Below are 22,387 nucleotides of genomic sequence, written 5' to 3'. Positions count from 1 at the left end.
ACTTCACAATAAACAAGGTTTCAAAAATAAAATCACCACTTTACAATAAATAAGGGTTCAAAAATAAAATCACCACCTCAAAATAAATAAGGGTTCAAAAATAAAATCAACACTTTGCAATTAAAAAATGGTTCAAAAATAAAATCAACACTTTACAATTAAAAAATGTATTTTTGAACCATTAAAAATGGTTCAAAAATAAAAACAGTTCAAAATGTATAATGGTAACTGTTTCGGTCTGTTCAGTCCATAAACTAAGCACGGGATCAAAAAATGTATTGAAGATGTCATTAGCAGAAACAAATTGTTCTACAGAGTCTTGGCTAAATGGCTATAAAATAAAATCAATACTTACAAATAAAAAATGGTTAGGAAGCGCATTACAAACCTTTGGTTGAAATGGCGCGTTAAATTCAAGTCTCCATTACAGACCAGAGAAAACTAAAGAGAATGCAACATTGTGTTAATCCGTTTGAGGAGCCGGCAGTTTATCTTGAGGAAATAAATGACGATGCAAAAGTTAATTAGACTGTAACATGCGCAGTCCGCTGCTCAACCACTGCGGACTGCGAAGAATTAGAAACCGCTGGGAGTAACTCATCCAGCGGATTTAACAAATGGAGCCTTCTGGGTGGAAGTTACCCAGGAGAGCGGCGCTCTGGAGGAGCTGCAGACGTAACATCTGTCCGTTTCGAAGAAGCAAAACCACGCAAAAAAAAAGAAAAAAAAATCCTGGTAAAAGCGCACACCGGACCGCGCAGGGTAAAACACTCACACAGTTGATCTGTTTGGATCAGACAGATCCAACTGACTGATGAGTCAGCGCAGATTTTTCTGCAGATGGGGACCAAGAGGAAGTTGTTCAGACCCCAGCGGGTGAAGTGATGCTAATTTAAGTAAATTCGCTTAATTTAATTTATTAAAAGTTATTGGGGTGGTTTTTGTCACTACGAGAAAATGTAGATATATTTATCAGCTTCATCTGTGATGGGATCTGGATTCACGGTGAATATTAACTAAACCGCATAAAATGCGGCTAAATATCCGATGTTAATATGATTGTAATTTCACGGATAAAATAGTACCTGACCGATTTTTTTTTTATGTTGTCGGTCAAGATAACGTCTAGCGCCATCTGCCGCCCTGACACCAACTCACACACATCTTCATTCACATTCTTACTTGTAAATCCATTTTTCTTTTCTTGGACGTTTTGATGTTAGCTTGTCGATGTCTCAGTTTTATTCGCTGGGAAAATCAATAAGCAGCTTGAGGTGACTCTGCTGCTCTCTAGTGGCGAGAAGCCGTAATGTTGGCTGGTAACAATCGGAATGCATTATGGGAGATGTAGTTTGTAGTCAATTCGTGCTCAAAACCTGTTTTAAGTCAATCATTGGCCTATAAAATGCTGGGCCACATGTGGCCCGCAGGCCTTGAGTTTGACACATGTACTCTATAGTGTTCTTTGATGTGCAAACACATGGATTAGTTCTTGCAGGAAACTGCATGCACTTTCATTACTTTTGCTCAGCTTGGTATCTGATCTGTGTTTGAAATATGAACTCTGACCATGACTCTAAATCAACCGACTCCCAGTAAATATTTCATTGTTCAGTTACTCCCCACGGATAAAGATAAACAGATCTCTACATCTCCCTTTTAGGTTAGAAGTGGAATAAACAAGCCAGGGATTATTTGGAAACACACTTGAAGTGTCCTCCCCTGTATTAGCATATTCTTTTAGGGGGTGAATAAAAGTTTTTCTCATTCTTCAGCAGGCATGGAGAAAACGGCAGCGTTATTATCAGGTGGCTAATTTGCACAGACTAAAAGCAGCTTGTGGAGAGAAGGGGTGAGGGGATTCTGGCTCGGGCAACAAAGTGCTTTTGTGACAAGCATGATCAGCCAGAGCCAAGTATCGCCTCCTCTGCTGAGCCTGCTCATTAGCATTAGCTAGCCTCTGTATTTGTTCACACATGTGTCAGATTGCGTAGTTTTCGTTTGCTCAGTAGGTGCAGAAAATTAGTGTTCTCACAGACAACCGCAGTGCAATTGTCTGAATACAGATGCACTCGTTCTCCAACCCTAACTGGTCCGAATAGCTTATTGAAACTTCCACGTACATTCACATTCAATTAGGTTCCTCCAGTGGGGCACTCTTTAATAATTTAATCGAAATAAGAGTGGACAAAACACATTTGGGTTGTTTTGTTAGGATAAGAAAAGGTAATGATCTATCTAAAATGTGCTCATTTTCTGTTTAGTGTCTGCACATTTGATACAACAGCATCTTGGTCCCTGTTGCCATGAACCCCTGCAAGACCTACTCAAGCTGACCTATTTGATTTCAGTTTAAATTTTTTTTGGCAAAATAAGTGGTGTGTTTAAATCAAATATTTAGTGATGTGATATGGTTTTACTTATACTGGCAAGTTTACTACTTGTTATTGCTGATGGTTTTTGTTTTCTGTTCCCCTAAGCTGGAACCATGTACATCTTTGGCAAAGGGGGAGGCCTCATTACATTCAACTGGCCAGCTAACGAGAGACCGAGCACCAGAACCGACAGGCTGACCGTTGGCTTCAGTACATCCCTGAAAGATGGCATATTGGTCAGAATTGATAGCGCGCCTGGTCTGGGGGACTATCTTATGCTGCATATAGTGAGTAATCATAAACATCCATCCATTCTTTCTTTCTGTGTTCTCATCTGGCATATTAATTCAGTCCATTACTAAAACTGTCCATTGAAAGATGGCATTTTAACTACATTTTCATGTAAATTACAACAACGATCATATGTTTATTTATTTTCTTAATTTTGACAAGAATACCTTTGGCATATTTCTTGTTCTTGACATCATGTTTCCAAATATAGATATGGAATTTAAGGTTTCTAGTGAGTTCTGATTTAAAAAAACAAAAAAAAAAACAATGATTCGTCAAGTTAAAAATGTTTCAGAAACATTTTACTTCTTGAAGTACTGAAACATGATTTATTTATTTTTCATCAGTAAATGTTTACTCCGTCATCACCTTCAATTCAAGCCTAAATCATGATTCATCCACTCCCTTAAATTCTATGCAAATCATCCATGCAGAAGTAATGACCCTTCACATTTCAGTAATAATTCCCAACCAAACAGAACATCAATAACAAGAACTCCCAACATCTCAGTACAATAACAATAGTATTTCCTTACTTCAGGAACAAGGGAAGATTGGAGTTACCTTCAACATTGGGACTGAGGACATCACTGTTCAAGAAAGCAGCACCCCAGTGAATGATTTGAAGTATCATGTGGTTCGTTTTACCAGGAATGGTGGGAATGCTACGCTGCAGGTGGATAACTGGTCAATCAATGAACACTTCCCTACAGGTACAGCAATAACAGTTAATTCTCACCTGCATAACAGACTGCTTAAAGAGCTCTAATGAGGCAGTGGAGTCACAGCCTCAAAAATGAATGCAATTAAAGCTTTGGCTCAATGTATGCTCATGTTCAAAAAAGAAACTTTGAATTTTAGTAATGACATCCAAGGTCTCCGTTGCTTTTTATATCTTCTTTCCCTTTCCGTCAACCTGGTTCACAATTCCTTTTGGTCAAATATATTCCATTTCTTCATAATGTGATCAGCTCTCAGGAGCATTGGTTTTCCTCTAGCTAGTGGACACACAAATGTCTCAGACTGCATGGATATTGAAGAATTTACTAGCATAGTCTCTAGCTAACATATAAGAACTGTTTTACTGGGGGGGGGGTTATGCAAACAGGGTCAGATCTAAAACAAATCTTCCAGCTAAAATTATTTTAATCTGATGTAAAGTGTACTTGAGTTTTTCACAATGCTGATATCAATAAATGTTTTTTATAAATGTCTTCTTAAACTTTAAAGGGAACAGCGACATTGAGCGCTATCAAACGGCCAATAAGAAAATTCCTTTCAAATATGTCAGACCGGTAGAAGAATGGCTACAAGAGAAAGGTAATTTAAAATAAAGACTTTCTGTGTGTCTCCACTGTCCTGATGTTTAGTTGCATAAGATAGTGGTATTAAAAGCATGTCTTTCTTTCAGCACTTCATACATTGTGTGTTTAGAATGCTTTAAAGCTATTCTGTCGCAGATGTTGACGTAGTCCCAATTGTTCTTATGTACCAAAATAAATCAGCTTTAAATAAAGGACAGGAAGAAGTACATATGTTTTTATTCTTCATAAGTCAATGCATGGTGATGTGTTATTGATCATAAGTCAATGCATGGTGATATGCTAGTAGAAATGAAAGTTGACTTTAGCTGGTCTGTTTGTAGCTGTATTAGTTACACAAACATGTTCATTTAAGTTATAATCTGAAAGATATAACCTTAAAATAAGATATAATTATTATAAGAATGTAAGTGAGTGATATATTGAAGTGTATTACTTCAAAATATGTTGACATAAAATATTTGTATGTATAAAAAAGTTATATTTTTTGAGAAAAGGTAATTCAAGAAAGCTTTAAACTAACATGCAAATGTATATTTAGACCCAATAGAACATGTATTGCTAACAATTGTACACCACCCTTCAACTAGGCTATCACACGCCTAACTGAAAGAAACATAATTAACGTGATTTTATAGCTTGATTTCCAGATACAGGAAATGAGATACATTAACGACCTTTAGATCCTGGCCTGTTGAGTTGCTCATCATAGTCTTTTTTTCCTGCCTTTATTTTCTACAGAAGTTTAAGAGTGACATGGCTTGCTGGGGGAATATAGCATTGACTTGGTGACAAGTTCATCCATTTTTGCTGCATTAAGGGCCAATAACACAGGATCTATTTTTGGACATTTAGTTTTTTAATCTGTGCATCAAATCAAACTAATTGAACTGCAGTTGAGAATATTTTTATCCCATAAACTATAAATTTGAACTACTATTGCTTACGTATGATTATTGAAAAGTTCTTGCTGATGATTGTTTCTTCCTGTGGATGTCATTTTTTTAGGACGACAGCTTACAATTTTCAACACTCAAGCAACAATCACAGTTGGAGGTAGCGACAGAGGCCGACCTTTTCAGGGTCAGCTGGCGGGCCTGTATTACAACGGCCTGAAAGTATTGAAAATGGCAGCTGAAGCCAATGTGAACATCAAGATTAATGGCAGCGTGAGGCTGGTGGGTAATGGATCCAGTGTGGCAGGTTCAGCCAGAACCACAACCATGACTCCAGAGTTATCCAGCAACGTTTTAGAGTCGACCACCACGACCACGACAACAACCACACGGAAACACAGATCCTCCACGGTACAGGTGGGACGGTCATCAAAACTTTGTCAATGTCTTTCTTTTATTTATTTATTTTTTTACTTTCTTTCAAAGTGGTCTCTTAGTTCTCAAGGCTTTGTAAAGTCTCTTAGTTTTTAAATACAGTATCCTTGAATGCATTTTCACTTATTTTTAGTCCAGTTATATAAGTAATAGTTTTCAGAGGAACTTTTTATTTTCTTAGGCCATCTAACTCTGACCTGTAAATTATTGATGCAAATATTTGACGAAGCAATTTTAACTCTAACAAGGTGATTATTACTGAAGAGCCAGGAAATGGAGGCAGTTGTACTACTCACATTTTACTGATTTATTTAAAAATGGGGGGAAAAAAATAAGTAAGTAAATAAATAAACAGCATCAGTTTTAAACACATATTTAATGAAGAATCTGATGAACAACCAAATGTTGATTAAAAGCACATGGTATTAATTTAGCTTACATTAGTTTGACATAGCTTAGCTTACCTTTGCCAGGCTTATTTTATTTCTGTTAGTGTGCTGTGCAGTGATTAGCTTTTATCCTGTTATTCACTGTGAATTAGTGAGTAAACAAAAGCTTTTCAAAGTTGTAAAAATACATAATTCATTATTTTATATTCCTCTGCATTAGTGATTTTGAGACCAATTAGTCGTACATCATATGTATCACTTTATTTATGCTGGACATATCTCAGGATCTATAAGCATTGTTTTTTTTTTTTTATCCAAAACATTTTCTACATTACAGTTTATATTTTTCCGTCAGTTGTGTGGAGTGAATGTACTTTGTACGACCTGGAGACAATGTCGAAATGACATTTAAACTGCAAACGCGTATTTGTTTTGCCAATAAAAGATAGCAGATAAGGACTACAAGCCAAAATTATTTCTGCTACATAGGTTTATCTCCATGTTAAGCAACGCTTATTAAATATTTGATGGTTATTTATTAATGACTACAATCTGTTATTGACAAAGGAGGCCGTCAGTAAACCTCCAAACTTCTCTGTTCACCCTGTTTGTTGTTTTTCTGTGCTTTCTCCTCACTCTGGATGCGCTTTGTGGTATGGTCTGATGAAGAAGCACGGGGCAGAGGAAATCGTGTCCTCTGCAGAGTGTTCAAGCGATGACGAAGACTTGGAGGAGTGTGAAACAATCCATCCAGGTGGGCTAGGTTAGTTTGCATTTGCTTGCTTTCTTTGTGCACACTCATCTGCAGCAGAGGATCATATGATCCTCAAAGCATCACCTCCCCATGATTATACAAAGTGTAACTTAAGCGCTTACCAGCTTTAGTTGCAAAGCATCCAGTGTAGTAACAGGAATATGTTCCAGGTAAAACTGGAATATTTAAAAAAAAAAAAAAAATCGGAAAAGAAAATTAGTGTGATGCTAGCTGACATTAGATCTAATATAACGAGCTACACTTGCACATGGGGTCTTTTAAAGTGGTAAACATGGTTTCCAGAATACATACAAATGTTGACAGCTGAGAGGAACAATAGGAGTTAAAACATTTGTGGAATCTACATCATAAATCTGTCAAATTTGTATGGAGGTGAACCATGTTCTCTGCACTGATGCTGCTAAATGTGTTTCATCCTGTTTTAGATCATTGCTCCTGCAGTTCACAGCTCTTCTGATTTTCATTTAAAAAACTGTATTTCAAAATATGTCCATTGATAAATTGAGAAATGTCTCCAGATTTAATTTCAGTCTTTTTTGTTCTCATTTGTGTTTTTTTTTTTTTTTTTTTTTTTTGTTTTTTTTTTTTTTTTTTTTTTTTTTTTGTTGTTTATTTTTCACATTTAGAAGCTTGCACTGGTAAATGTGATAGAGAACAGATATCATTGAATTTCTGTGTACAGGTTTTTCTTTCTTTGGGTCATACTTTTGCTCTAAGGTGTACTCATTATTCTGTCTTTTTGTATCCAAATAGATTCAAAAATTTTGATAACTTAAGTTAATCAATCAATTTGAAAAAAATTGGGAATCTCCCTGATATTAAAAAGTATAGCTTTGACCTATTTCAGTGATAATGCCAAATGATAAAAATAACATTTCTCTATGAAAAAAACAAGTCTTTGCAATGAAACAGTTAAAAGTGTGGACATTAACACTTCTTGTAGAAAGCATACAACTCTATGTTTGTTACCAGTACTTTGCATATGTAGTACATGGTACAACTAATATTTTTACATACATTTTTCTGTTTGATAACTTACATTCCCTTCTGCTATCCTGCAACTAATGGCCTATTTTCATGGAACTTAAAATATACCTTTCTTGAATTTTGCAGGTTATTTTCTCAGAACTTGCAATTCACTTTCCTGAAATTTTGAATTCCCTGTACAGGAAATGCAAATATTTTTTTTTCAGAAACCTTGTGGAATTTACATTTTTTATAGATCTTGCCGGTTGGTGTGTTTTTTCAAAACCCAACGGTTGTTTGCTGCACATTTTACAGGTGTGTTTCTAAACACCTTACAAATTCCCATCCTCAAACTTATGGCAACTTTCCTTGAACTTACAGGTTTCTTTCTCAGAATTCCTGTCAATGAATCACAGGTGACTTTCCCATAAGTTTCCTAGAATCATATCATTATACAGTATTCCTGAAATGTATGTTTTAGGATAAGAGTTACCTATATTGGAATAAATATGGCCTGTGAGTTCTGGGATAGAGACAACTAAATTCTAAAAAAATAAAAATAAAAAAAAAATAGAAAAAATAAATAGAAAAAAGTTAGATTTCAAAAAGTTGTTAGGCCAGTTCAGGCTGAGTCAAGTTTGAAAAGCTTAACTGAGTGGTCATACTTGCACTATTGTTCTGCATTTAAGATAAAATTTCATTTTAGAATTTTTGAAACTTCTACTTAATTTGTGAAAAAAATGCAAGTCCTCTTTCTGACTTTGGTTTCTATAGAGTGGGACCTGTTTCAGAATCAGAAAAAAAATATTGTTAAGATCATTTCTCGTGCATCATGTACCATCTTATAAAATGAACTGAATGTATCAATATGCCCCAAATTTCAGGTAAATTAATATACAATTACTATGTAACCTGCATGGTTTATAGAGTCCTCAGGTGTGACAAATAGCCACATTGTTCAAGATAAATAAAAGAAAAAATCTCCTAAAGAATAGCACTAATTTTGTAACTGTATTTACACATGCACAGTTTCATGCTTTCTGCAATAAGTGAACAATTCTTGAGAAAAATCTGTAGTTGAACCACTGTTTCATACTTTTATGTTTAGTTCTACATTTAAAACTTTACCAAACATTTAAAGTTGGCATGAAATGGATCTTCTAGATTTATATGGCTAAGTAAATATTTGACAAATCCAAAATAAAAATAAAATAATGTTTGGTTTAACAGATTGCCAGATAGACTGCCAAAATATATTTAAGTCAAGTGACATGTCAGTTAACTTCACCAAAGGTCAAAGGGTCATTCCCAAATGTTTTCAAACAGAATGTGATCTTGTGGTGTAAAAGGGGATTCAAACGGTGCTGTGAAGCCTGAGATCCATGGGGATTTGTGAAGAAAGACAAAGACAGGGCCCCAGTCATCCAGTCATGTGTTTACACAGAAATTCACACCATTCTAACCCTAACATCATGTTAGCGTGATTGAAAGCTGCATGCTTTAGTTTTTTTTTTTTTTTTGTTGTTGTTGTTTTTGTTTTTTTTTTACTTCATTTTTCCTTCAGTTGGGAAGTCAATGCTATTTCCTGGTGTTTTGTTGCCAAGATTTCACTCCCGTCTTTCCGCGAACTGTGCCAAAATGCATTATTTTGGCCTCATCATCTGTGGCATGGTGTTTTGGTTGGATGTAACCGTTCCCTCACACCTCTTGGTGTATCGTGTGGCTTTGTGTCTTGCCGTTCATCTTCCGAAGATAAAATTACATTTTCATTTTCATTCAATATTTATCTGTCCACCCTGAACAGCGAGACATCGACTCCTTCTTTCACGTCTCATATTATTTTGTCTCCCAGTTTCTAGTTTTTTAAAAAAAAAAAACATTTAAAAAGACCATATTGAAATACATTTTGTTAAGAAGTCCTTAGATAACCAAATCAGTCTGTTCAGGGTGAATCTATTATTTCACTGCATGTTTTCTGAGTGACCCACAACATCTGGCACCTCATCCATTTAACTCAGTTGTTTTATCTGCATTTGTGTTGAACTTGTGAGCCATTTTTGCAGTCGCAGCGTCATCAAATCGCCTGTTTTATCCCACGCTTTTTATTTGTGAGTAGGACTTCCAGTTTTTGTTTGGAGAATTCATCAAGTGATTCTGTTCTCTGTTGTAAACCTTTCTGTCCTTTTTTCTGCTTAATTTTATAAGATGGCAACGAAAATGGGTCATTCAGTTATTTATGAACTACACATTCACACGTTTAATAAATTGAGACCTTTGATGCATTTTTTGTCGAACATTAATAGTGATAAAGATGTATCTTTATTAAGTGATAAAGACACACCTCGCAAACTGTTACTAGGTAATAAAAATCAGTCATGTTTCCCACAATTTGGCAACATGTTTAGGTCACAATAGTTCATTTAAAAGACAGGAAAATATTTATCAATAAATATCATGTAGGAACATTGAGGTATGAAAGTCAACACACCGTTTTAACTCCAGTTTATTTCGCATTAATATTTTACAAGAAAAATAATGTTTTTTACAGAAATTAGTTCCCACCTTGTTTCTATTGCTCTTCACTTGAATAGTCTTTTATTCAGCAAATAATTACTTGAACTTTCATCCCATTCAATCATTAAATGTGGCAGCATGGACTGTCGTACAAAGTCCAGCATGTCAGGTTAAATCTGGTGATGGCACATACACATTTAAAAAATAGCAGAAGAAAACAGTTGAACAAATGACTAACTTTGTCCCTTGCTCATGAATACATAATGGTCAGATGTGCCATCTTATGAAATTAAAATCAGTTTCTTAAAACATGACTTAAGGAGCATAGTGACATATGTTGAAAGAGAAAGCAGATTTAAGGCTGGTCTCCTTGACATTTTCTTTCGGTAGCTATTTCTATCTATTCCGACATCGGAACAACATAATGTAAAACACTCCAAAAAGAATGGTTGCTATTGGGTCAGAGTCTATTAGTTCACCGCCCCAAACCATGGATCAGATGAAACTTGAATTGTGTTAAATATTCCACCTCTACTCTACTGGTTCTGCTTTTTTCATCTGTCTTTTCCAGGATGTCCAATATTTTTCTGTCACTGAAACATAAATGGGAAAGAAGAAGGGAGGTTCAAAAACAATAAATAAATAAATAAACAAATAAATAAATAAATATAGTCATAGCTTTAATTGCTAATAGATTTCCAAGCCCTAATGGTCTAGTAAGACAAATTAACATTAACATTAACCCTAATTAATAGAACAATGTGTAACACATATTAATAGATACAAGCACCACAAAAGTAACATATTTGATTGAGAAAAAGATGAATCCCCAGTGTAGCCCTCTCTCTAATCATCAATGTGATGGCCCCCTGTAATATTTCAAAAATATTACAAAAACATATCTTGTTGTATTTTGTGCACCCAAATCATGTATCCTGTACCACGAGATAAAAACAAAAAGTTAGTGGAAAAACACCCACAAGAAAACACATTGTCAATAGCTTAGATGTTTCCTACACCACTGTTTCCCTTTTCCTCCTCACTGAATAATTCGTTTTTTATTTGGTGTAAATTTTATCCAAGTGAGGGAATCTGTGTTCAACTTAAATACATTTTTAATCTTCATTCAGGTTGGAGAAACATCTAAAGGATGATCAGTGGAAACAGTTCAACTGGTCACCCTTGATCCACTGTTCCACTGAGAGCTTCTTGACATAGGCTGTGAATACTTAGTCAACATGATTTATTGATTTTAAAACTTTAATGAATATTATGAAAACAACCTCTAATGCCTTTTTTTCCACATTACCATAATGGGGTATTTCTGTGCATAATTTTGAGGAAAGAGATGAACTTATTACACTTTTAACTAAGGCTGTAACACAACAAAATGTGGAAAAAGTGAAGCATTGCGAATACTTTCCAGATGCACTGTAAGTAAAGGCAAAGAGTCCTTACAAACTGGGATGTGCAATTACTGTCTCACCATTGTGAGCAAACGTTTTCTGTACTCTTCATATTTCAAATTAGTTTACTCAGATTGGCTTCAGTAAGCGGGAGTCCATTAAAATCCTGAGTTACATCTAAAATGTTTTGGAAATCAGCTTTACCTCTGACTTAAAAAAAAAAGAGTATTTCCTGTTTTATTTTAATATTTAGTGTATTGAAAACATATGTTTTGTGTGTTTTGTTCAACTTCTCTTATTACATGTGAACATGTGTCCCAATTGCATACTGCTGTCTGCACAGAAAACAATAAAATTTAACAAACTATTTCCCAGCAAATCGGTTTGCATAATGAGAACATTTTCACTGTTTCACAGCTCATTGAAAAACAAGAATAGAAATCTCATTAAGTTGCATCAGGATATTGTTTTGTGCCAGTACACAGTGTTACTTTAACTGCATGTTTGTTTTATGGGATTGGGACACAGTGTCCGTCTCCTGTTCTTACATCGGTCAGTCCTGCCAGTTTGCTGTGTTGTTTCTTTTATTTTACTTTCCCTAAATGCAACTTACTTTAAGCATGCATCAACATCCTGCAGTTTGACTAAAACAAACCCAAATGACAGTAGTGATAACCCATTCTCAGCCAGTACCGTCTCCCTCTGATGTACACCCAGACTGCACGGCCGGCTCATGTTTAAGGACTAACATTACAGGGAGCACATGAGAGAGGAGCCCGTCCTCCAGTCGAGTGCCTCTCCCATCCGTGTCTGTTTTTTATTGTGTGCATCTGGTTGTAGTGTGTGCAAAATTTTAAATGGCTTTGTTCCTTCATCTTAACATTTTTCTTCATTTAATATTTGAAACTGGTCATATTTTTACCCAGTTTGATATTCTGGCATTTTGGTTCTGATTATGTTTTTTGGCATATATGTTTTCTTTCTTTTTTTCTTTTTTTTTCCTCAGAGAATACCTAAATCAAAGTGTGAAATATTTTTTTTTCCTATATTTTGACTTTTTTTGGATTTGGAACTCCTTCAGTAACTAGCTTGTGTGTTTAATTTCCAGATAAACACCGATGCAATAGCGTAAATTTAATAAAAATGTGTCCCCACTTCAGGGTGAGATTTGAGAACACGTAAAAAAATAAATAAAACTCACACAGACTAGGATCTGACGCAGTTCCTGATCTACTTCTCACATAACGATTTTAGACTTTTTACAACCTACTTTGACAAAACAAAACCTTTTGATACACACTCTGACCAAAGCAGTCAAGCACCATGTACTAACCCTGAAGTAATGGTTCAATTTAGGCATAATTTGTTCCACATGTAGCCCATGATAGGGATGGAAATAAATCAATTTACATGGAGCTGTCATGTTGACCATGACCATCAAAGGGCATCAGTGTTGGGACCAATAATATCCAACAGCTCATGAAAACACTAAATGAAGATCAGCAGATAGAGAAGATGCCTTCTGGAGGCTTTTCAGCAACATTTTTAGCACTTGATGGCATTTGATGATTGTCACATTGAGGGTTTGTAAGAGACTGGAGGATTGAATCTCACAACTATCCATCATGCCACAGCGTTGGTTGTTAAATGCACATACCATATGTGCAATTGTCTTGTGTGAGTGACTGCATCATGCCACTGCTTCAGAGGACACCAAGACTTATCCCATCATTGTCCTCCAAATTACTACTGTGGATAACTTGAACTTTGTGACCCCCATCATGATATCTAGTGTCTCTCTTGACAGAATTGGCAGGATTGGTTATCGTTTCTTTATATCTGGGCACATGCGTAAAATAATTGCAGTCCATCACTAAATATGAAAGTCCTTCATTTTTTTTTTTTTTTTCTTTATGGTTACTGATCTCTGCTTTGTTAGACTACACATGTGAGGGTAAACCTGTAATCTACCTCTAAGGCTTTTAAAAGTCCAATAGGTCTACCCAGTGTTCAGCCGGTCACTCTCATTAAGGACTATTTGTAGGCTGAGTTTTCAAAGTTAAAATGAAGTAAATTTAGTTTCATAGTTCATCACCTAAACAAACTAAACTTAGTTCATACTCCTGGTCTCATTATGACGTCAATAATTTTATAATCATGGTATCATGAGTCATCTAGCTTATACATTCACTATGATTGTGTATCCTAGATGAGGAGGTACCAAAGTCTTTATTTGAACACATGAATGAAAAATACTGCCAGTATTGGCAGATGCAAAATGCCATGGAGTTTGGTTTTGTCTGCAGTGCAGCACAGTGATTTTCTCCTGTCTTGGGTGACCAGAACCTTGACAACGCTTCTGGTTTTAGCATCAGATAAATGTGTTGTGTTTGATCCTCATGCAACTCGCATTGTTACCCTATAAAATCCCATCAAGTGCTAGTAATGCTATCGTTTCTGTATGGTGAAATTAACTCACTTTTCTAACTAACTATTGAATGAATCACTCCACTCCTGATCTCATCCCTCAAGCTCTCTAGTGCCTTTTTTGAGATGTGCTAGCTCCTTGCAAAACGAGTAATTTGCATTCGTATCTCTGGTCCACATGTGAATCAAACTAGATCCAAATCAGGCCATTTCTCAGGGTGGGTCACTGTTTTTGTCAGGGAGTGTATCTTTACTGTAAGAACAATACAAATTGAATTGCATGGCTAAGAAGTTGCAGTTTAGGGTTTGTAAGACATGTCAGTGTTAGAGTTCTTCTGTTCTTTTCTGTAGATGGGCATGTATATTGCTCATTGTTTGTATATCCCCATCCCTTCCTTACAGCCAAAACCTCTAATGCCGCCCGACCGCTTCGTACTGCCTTTACATGGACATGGCAACTGACTTACACTGTCACCCTCATCATCCTCATCTCCTCTGTAGTATGTTCATAGGTCCAACCCCTTCTTCACCTCCTCCCTTGTCTTTAGAAATATTGAAATATAAAGTCATCCATCCATTCTACACTAAAGAGCAAATTAAGCAAAAATTGTAACATGGATAGATTTTAGGCTCACTGAAGTCTCTTGCTATGAAAAAAAAGCAGATTTTTTTGTAAAAAAAATATTTACAAGGAAAGAGAAACAAAGGATAAAAAGCAGAAATATGGTGTTTATTTTTCTGTTATGTGGTGTGGATGTATGTGCTGTTGCCTCCCTGTACCGTCATTGTTTTAAGATAGAACCCATTCTAGAGTGGATAAAAATTATCTTTAACGGTACCAAGTGGCTATCCTACATTTTTACACATTTTTTCCTTTGTAAATTCTTTTCCTCTTGCCTAAAAATCATGCGGGCAAATTGTGGATGTAAGTGAATGACACACAATGTGCATGCTCTGATTCTCTTTCGTGATGCTTGTTTAAGATGCAGTTTGTAAACTGACACATTTCAAAAGCTTTCCGTTATCATTTACTAAAATCAGATGATGACGCCAGTTGGATAAATATGTCCTTGAAAACCTGCAGCCTGCATCTTTGTTTGATATGTGGTCATGTTACAGCTGATAAATCTTCAGTCAAGTTCGAAAAGCTACAGAAGGCCTTTGTTTAGGCACGTGTTGTATGTCTGTAATTGGATGTGTTTGCAGTTGAAGTGTGTGAAGCAATGTTTTGTATGAAGTGTTAACTTGCATGAACGACTGCAAAAGACATACCAAGTGACAGTGGGTACTTTCATGTTAATGAGTTGGTGCTTTGAATGTTCACTCCAGTTATAACAGCACATGGCCCAAATATTGTTTTGTGCTATGCAACACTCAGCATTTTTATAAAATCTGAAAAGTATTGGAAATTGCCCAGAATATGTCAAAAACTGTTGGATTTTCTTTAGGGGAAGTAAAAAGAAAGTAGCCTGTCTATCCATTTCTTTCCTCTTATCAAAAGCTGGATCCTAGCTGTACCAGGCCGAAAGGAAAAACCCCAAAGTTCCCTTTTCCCAAGGATGTTGTTGTTGGTGTAAGACGGTTTGGTCTGGGTATTTCAGAATCTGCTGACATGCTTGGATTTTCACCCATTAACACATCTGGAATTAAAATTTTCTAAAAATGAGAAAATATCCACAATAAGAAGCAAAAGCCCTGTTCGTGTCAGAAGAGAATGAGCAGACTGTTTCAAGATGACACAAAGGCATCTGTAGTTCAAATAGCCACTTATTAACATGTCAAATACAATCTTTGAACATGCAACATGTCAAAGCCTTAAAACAGATGATCTACAGCAGCAGAATATCCCACTTCTGTTGGCGAAGAATAGGACAATAAGGCTACATTTCACATATGTTCGACAAAATGGAGTAACAATCAATTGGAAAAACATTGCCTGATACTTTTTTTTTTTTTTTTAACAACTGAGCATTGCTTAAATGACACCGTCGACCTTATAACCAATCATTCCAAAAGGCAAAATGTTTTTTATTAAATTGTCTATTGGATGTACAGCTCCTCTGGTGAGTTTAGGGCCTGGCTAGGAGACTCCTTCCACTGGGATAAGCCCAGTGCTTCCACTGGTAGGTGTCCAGACAGTATCCTGATCAGATGAAGGACCTCAGCTGACTCTTTGGGATTTGGATAAGTATCCAGAGCTCAAACTGGATGAGGAACCTCTTTGCATAACTGGTCTGGCTATCCTACAAAGAATGCAAATTTTAGAAATGTATATTCTGGAGCTCATTCTTTACAGTATTATCTATCTCTCTTGACAATAGGTAAGGGTTTGAACATTGATGGAGCAGTACCAATTTGTTTCCCGTTTCCTACTGCCATTACTCAATAAAAATAATCAAAATTACTTGAAGCCAAACTCCAAAGTTTACATGGTACATTTATATTTATAAGGTAAAACAAACTACCTGGTGTTTGAGCAGTAATTTGTAAATTAAAGGAACGGTTATGATTCCACCCTTTCCCATCCTGTTTGTCTCTAAAACAACAACAAAAAAGGAGACCGTAGCAAAATTGTAAAGAATGCCTTTCATTCGGAGTGCTGTTTCATAAGGGGTGAACATTTAAAAGCCTTGCTTTTAAATGCAAACTAAACAAATGTTGTCTGGTGACAGAGCTGCTTCTGGTAACAGAGTTATTCTACAACAAAATACACTCAAGACAACATGATGCAATTGTGGGTCATGTGAAAAACCCTCTTTTACTATCTACTCTTCTACCCTGTAGGATGCTTTTGTTGTTACAACAAGGCCCACCTACAGAGCTTGCTAATTATGGCTAGCCAGGTTGTTATGCAAAATGGGCAAATAACTCACTAACAACATCAGTTTACTGGAATTTGATAATAGAATTGCAGAGCAAATGTACAAACAAGGAATGCTGACCTTTTTTTTTTTTTTCTCAGTTGCTACTTTTAAATTAGAAATCTAAATTAGACTCACTCTACAACACTAATGAAGGATTCAGCTCTGCATCTGAGAACTATTTATGAAGGTGTTGCTACATTTATGTGTGTTACTCTCAGTAAAAAGAGGCTTAAGATGAACTGGGAGCCACTGAGTAGCAATACTACAATTGGTTTCACAATAAATAAAATCAGTTCTTTGGATCACTTCCTGGCCTTGCAGTGTTGGATGGGGGTACACGTTAGAAGTCCCCCAGCAGCTGGATATCAAGATTTGCTGAAGGCTAGTAATTTAACGCGTCAATTTAAACCATGTGTCCTAAAACAGAGGAAAAGCTGAAACATGCAAGGCATGCAAGTATGTTTCAAGGACCAGTACTAGGGAAAGAGCTGGCTGAGCATTCACTCAGTAAATGTGAACAACAGCAACCCTACAAGTTATACGAAATGTACAGTTATTGTGTAAAATGATGTTTAGCTTTTTGCCTTTTGACAGAATTTAAAAAAGAAAGTAGCAACAACCAAAGCAACACATAACATTAAATTATTATCAGAGGACTCGTATGAAAGCAGGAATCTGTATACTTTGCCAGAGGAAAGACATCAGCACTGTCTTTAGAGAAATTATTTTCTTTTTCTTTTGCTAATTTGCAGTGCTTTCAGGATGAGCTGCAATATTTTTTTAATGTCCTTCAGAGCGATGGGTGCTCAAGTCCAGTCCTCGAGAGCTACCGTCCTGCAACTATTAGATGCATCCTTACTTCAACAGATCTGGATCAAATGGCAGAATTCCCTCACAAGCAGTCATTCAACTCTGAATGGGTCTGGCAATGTGCCATTCGTTTGATTCAGGTGTGCTGGAGGAAGGATGCAGGGGAAAGTTGCAGGATGGAAGCTCTCAAGGACTGGACTTGAGCTGCAAATGCAAATTCAGGGTTGGAGAAAATTAAACAAAGCAGGTTGACACAAAGAACTCAGAGCAAAAGCCAAGGATGCCTGTGGAGCCCTAATGGCATGGGTTTGTTCTGAAGTCAAACAATCTGATTAAGTTAGATTAATTTGATCATGACAAGCAAAATTAATGCCAGGGTTTAGTGGCTGAAATAAACTGAAATATAATCAAAGTTTAAATTGTCCTTCTGGCTCCCATTTTAGCTCTTAAGCCTTTTAAGATGTTTTCATATATGGCTTTTGCTGGCTTTGTTTGGTTCATAAATCACAGGGTTTGGTTCTAAAATAAATCTTTTTCCACTTCCAGGAGCTGAATTAGTCATTGAGGATCCATTAGAGCACCCCTTTGTAGCTCCCCGTGCACCCTTCATTCCCACTCCCTCAACCCACCACCCACTCCTCACCATTATTGAGACCACCAAAGAGTCCTTGTCCAAGGCCACTGAGGCGGGGGTACCTTGCTTGTCGGACCGAGGCAGCGATGATTGTGATGATGATGGCTTGGTGATATCGGGGTATGGCTCTGGGAAAGCGTTGAAGTCTTACCTGCCCCCACTGATGATGATGAAGATTTTCACTCGAACTCCTCCTTGTTAAGACCTACATCACACTTTCAAGGTGACTACAAAGCACAGGCGCCCAGGACTTTTATACCAAACAAACCTTCCATCTTCAGATGCAGTAGGACAACCACCATACCAGTAACCGCCAACCAGAGCCGCACCACTAGCACCTCTGCCTCCACCACATCCCTCCACAATTCTCCGGCAAAACAAAAAACCGCGAGCTAAAAACCCCAGCCCCAACCTAGTGTTGCTTCTATTGCCACATCCTGTGAGGTAGACAGCAGCAAGCTGAGGGGCCCATTAATAATTTCCGTCATGTTCCATAATATACCCACAGCACTCCCCACAGAGCCAGGCGTCAGGCGAGTCCCGGGGCCCTCGGAGGTGGTCCGTGAATCTAGCAGCACCACCGGGATGGTCATCGGAATAGTGGCGGCCGCAGCGCTGTGCATCCTTATCCTCCTGTACGCCATGTATAAGTACAGGAACAGGGATGAAGGCTCCTACCAGGTGGACGAGAGCCGGCACTACATAACCAACTCGGCTGTGCAGAGCAATGGCGCTGTCATGAAGGACAAACAGCAGAGCCTGAAAGGCAGCAACAAGAGACAGAAAAACAAGGATAAGGAGTATTATGTGTGACTGAGACTTTGGTCAACACGACAGAACAAAGAGAGAAGGCACTGAGAGAACTTTTATTACCAGTTTCCCTGTGAGGAGCTTTGACAAATGATGGTATAACATGGGACTTGAATAATTCTATACTGTGCTGAATAGTTGAACTGATATGTACTGTAACATAAAGCACACTTACTATTAAGCAAAAGGCTTAATGGCAAGGTTAAATAGCAACTTTAGAAACCTTACACTTCTATCTGGTCAGAGACATTGTCGGTATACAAATATTTCACAGCATCATTCTCCTAAGTGACTTTTAGAGCTACGTGATCCTTGGCATTAAACAATTTTTGTGAAATTGTTAATTACAAAAGGCTCATTATCTTAAACGTTTCCAGCATGTAAGCAACAAGTAGTGCTTAACGAGAGGGGGTCAGGCACACAAAGGACTCTTGTAATCAAAATATTACAGATTTTTATGGTTTATACATAATATAAGTGTGGTGTCTTACTTATTTTTGCTTAAAGCAAAAGAAAAAAAAAAGATTCAAAGAGAACAGTAAGAAAAGAAAACTATTTTATGTGTATAATATGAATCCAAGTGAGCCAATTGCCAAGGGCAGACCTCATACCATCTGTTTGCTCTGGCATCTAATTCACCACAATTATTCTCATTGTCTGACAGACACAGTGACTCTCTTTGTGGGAAGAATTTGTCGGTTCTCTTGGTAAGAAGCGCCTGATTGTAAAATGCATGCCATCCTGATTCCACAGTAAGGTGCAGTACAGTAAAAGTCCAGTAAAGAGTGTTCAGCTTGGATAACACAAAGGCAGTTCTTCATCTAGGATCAGGACTCCCCCCGCCACCTCTTCTCGAAACCCCTCAAACAGATCTCTTCTTGCTGCACAGTCTGTGGTGGTTTTATCTATCTGCACAAGTGTGTGTTGGTTCATTGCCTATCATTCTCTTTTTCTATGGAGGTGTCAGGATGAACACAGATGCAGTACTACTACACTGTTAACCAATGTGTATACAGAAATAAACCAGATGTTGAAAGTGTGAATTCTATCTGCTGTCACAGTCAACTGTGTCAAAAAAACAAAAACAAAAAAGAGAAATTTGTTTACATATTTTATTACATGCTATCTGTTGTACTTTGTAGGTAGTAAATTGTACATATACCATGACAGTTGTAATTTTTAGTACCTCTATTGTACAGACTGAAGATATGATTTATCAACAGATTTCATTACAAAAATCTATCTGTTAATTTACATGGAGAAAGACTTTAACCAGACTGTGGAGAATCATATTGATATTCATGAAGAATAAAAAAAATGTATTGTTAGCCTAGAAATCTACACAGAGATGTTTCTAAAGTTGCATGAATATTTAACTACTTGCAGTTGTCCAACAAATACAAGGTGCCCTTTCTTCTCAACCATGGCGTTCTTGTCCTGGGGTACATTGATTTCTGTTTTGCTTTGTTTGTACTTTTTTATAGAGAGAAAGAAAGAGCATACGCTCCGATTCGTGGTGAAGACAGTAAAGCTCAAATAAAAAGCTATAAAGGGGGGGTTCACTGTTGAAAAGGACATCATTTCTTCTTTGTCATTAGTTGACATCTTGAAAAACTTTACCACTCATTTATGTTTGCATTTTCTGACATTGCTATTAAAGAAGTGGATACTTTTTTCTTAGAAATCATATTTTGGGTTACAATTGTTATTTATTTATTTTTTTTCTTTTTTCATCCATTTGATAACAAATAAACATTTTTTTCTGAAGTTATTCTCTTATCAATGGGTAAATGCAGTTGAGCAATTAGTGTAGTCATGCTTTTCCCAATTGTAAGATCATTTCAACATTTCCCCCTCATCTGTGGTCTCGCCCCTATGTTTCTGAAGCCAAATGAGGGCAAAGACAAGAAATCATGATGTGACCACCACACTTGAAGCATAAGCAATCGAAACATGGCATTTTATTTGGAATACTAGAAATATTTTATTAACAACACAAATCATAGTTATTCTCCCTCAGCAAGATGTTTGTGGGATAAATCAAATGATCCCCATCTTAGTCTTCTTATTGCAGGTTATTATTCCAGTTGGGATTTATGTCTTCATCGAAATAACATCCGTGTTTCTATCTTGTGTTTTTGAGAAGGCCATAGACCCGGGATCCTCAAATCCAGGCCTTGAGGGCTGGTGTCTTGCAGATTTTAGATGCGACTATGTGTAACCAAGCCTGAGTCGAATCATCAGCTCATTAGCAGCACACTGGAGAACGTGACTCCACTGAGAAGGTGGCTGAAGCACGTCGAACCAAGCACACATCTAAAAGTTGCAGAACATTGGCCCTCTAGGCCTGGATTTGAGGATCCCTGGCTGCCGTCCTTTGGTGGGTTCTTCAAGAGCCAGTTTCTTGCAAGTTTTAGACCTTTCTGCTCCAACTCCAACTATTTCCTCAGTTGGTCACCAAGATCTACAAGAGGACCAGAACCTCCAACCACTGACAGAATTTGCTGTTAATACCAAATCACTGAAATCTCTCTGACACTGGTAAAGTTGTGGAATAAATTAAAGAAACTCCATGAAAGTCTCTCTTTAACAGATTTGCCATTCAAGTTGGATTTCAGTTTACAGCTTTGACATTCATTTATTTGTGTCCTATGTTTCCTTAGGAAGTCCAAAGACCTCTCCAGTCCTTACATGGTATTATCCCTCAAGTTTTAGATGTTTTGGCAATACTCTCGATATTGAGGACTGGAACCACTCACGCATAAAATGTTGGTTAGCTAAAAAGGCAGCAAACTGCTCAAGAAATCCTTGCAACAACTTTGGAGGGGAAAAATAATCAACTTTTTTTTACAGCTGTCTATCAGTTTCAGGATTCCACATGAATTCAGATTATACAAGTATTAGGTGTTCATAGCCTGCTTCATGCCTGCTTCAAATGATTAAATAATTCCTTCAAAGTGTCTGCATTGTGAATTACACATTCATTTAAATCAGGTGTTTACAAGCAGGCAAACATTACCAACACTGGTAATGTTGGTAATTACCAGAGTAATTACCAACATTACCAACATCTGTTGCAACATCAACAGATGTTGCAAGGTATTGGCTTTTTGAAAGATTATCCTCTTTAGCACTAGAATCTTTTTAACACTATTTGTGAAAGTAACATTAGGATCAACAGCTTAAAAGTCTGTGGCCTAAAGGGTTTTGCCTTATATGTTTTAAATGTTGGCCTTTACCACTGACCATTAATGAAGTCCAGGATTTTGTATGCCTTTGTTGCTGTTTGTTGTGTCTGTTTAAATCATTCCTACAAGTAAAGCGTGTCATTGTTGTACATCATCATTTTTAGTGGGTATTAGCCATACCATTTAACATTGTTATGTATGTGCCACATATTGAGACTTGAGGAAGAACTGGTCAAAGTCATCATCAGACTCCTACACAGGGATCCTACAGGTAAAGTATTAATA

The 22,387-nt window shown here is 36.9% G+C and overlaps 1 protein-coding gene across 1 annotated transcript; it reads left to right on the top strand.

Moving 5' to 3' along the window:
• The first annotated feature begins 2,452 nt into the window (after positions 1–2,452).
• Positions 2,453–20,603, top strand: LOC106941991 (neurexin-3a-beta-like). The gene is given in 7 exon segments (XM_015025153.1): positions 2,453–2,662; positions 3,208–3,379; positions 3,897–3,986; positions 4,997–5,301; positions 6,381–6,462; positions 18,017–18,264; positions 18,267–20,603. Coding segments are annotated over 7 exon segments (1,722 nt in total). The 5' UTR covers positions 2,453–2,488; the 3' UTR covers positions 18,918–20,603.
• The last annotated feature ends 1,784 nt before the right edge of the window (positions 20,604–22,387 follow it).

Source organism: Poecilia latipinna, unplaced genomic scaffold (assembly GCF_001443285.1).
Source record: "Poecilia latipinna isolate Pla-1442-1.1 unplaced genomic scaffold, P_latipinna-1.0 Scaffold3975, whole genome shotgun sequence".
In the NCBI taxonomy this organism is placed as follows: Eukaryota; Metazoa; Chordata; class Actinopteri; order Cyprinodontiformes; family Poeciliidae; genus Poecilia; species Poecilia latipinna.
This window is presented reverse-complemented; position numbering and strand designations above follow the sequence as displayed.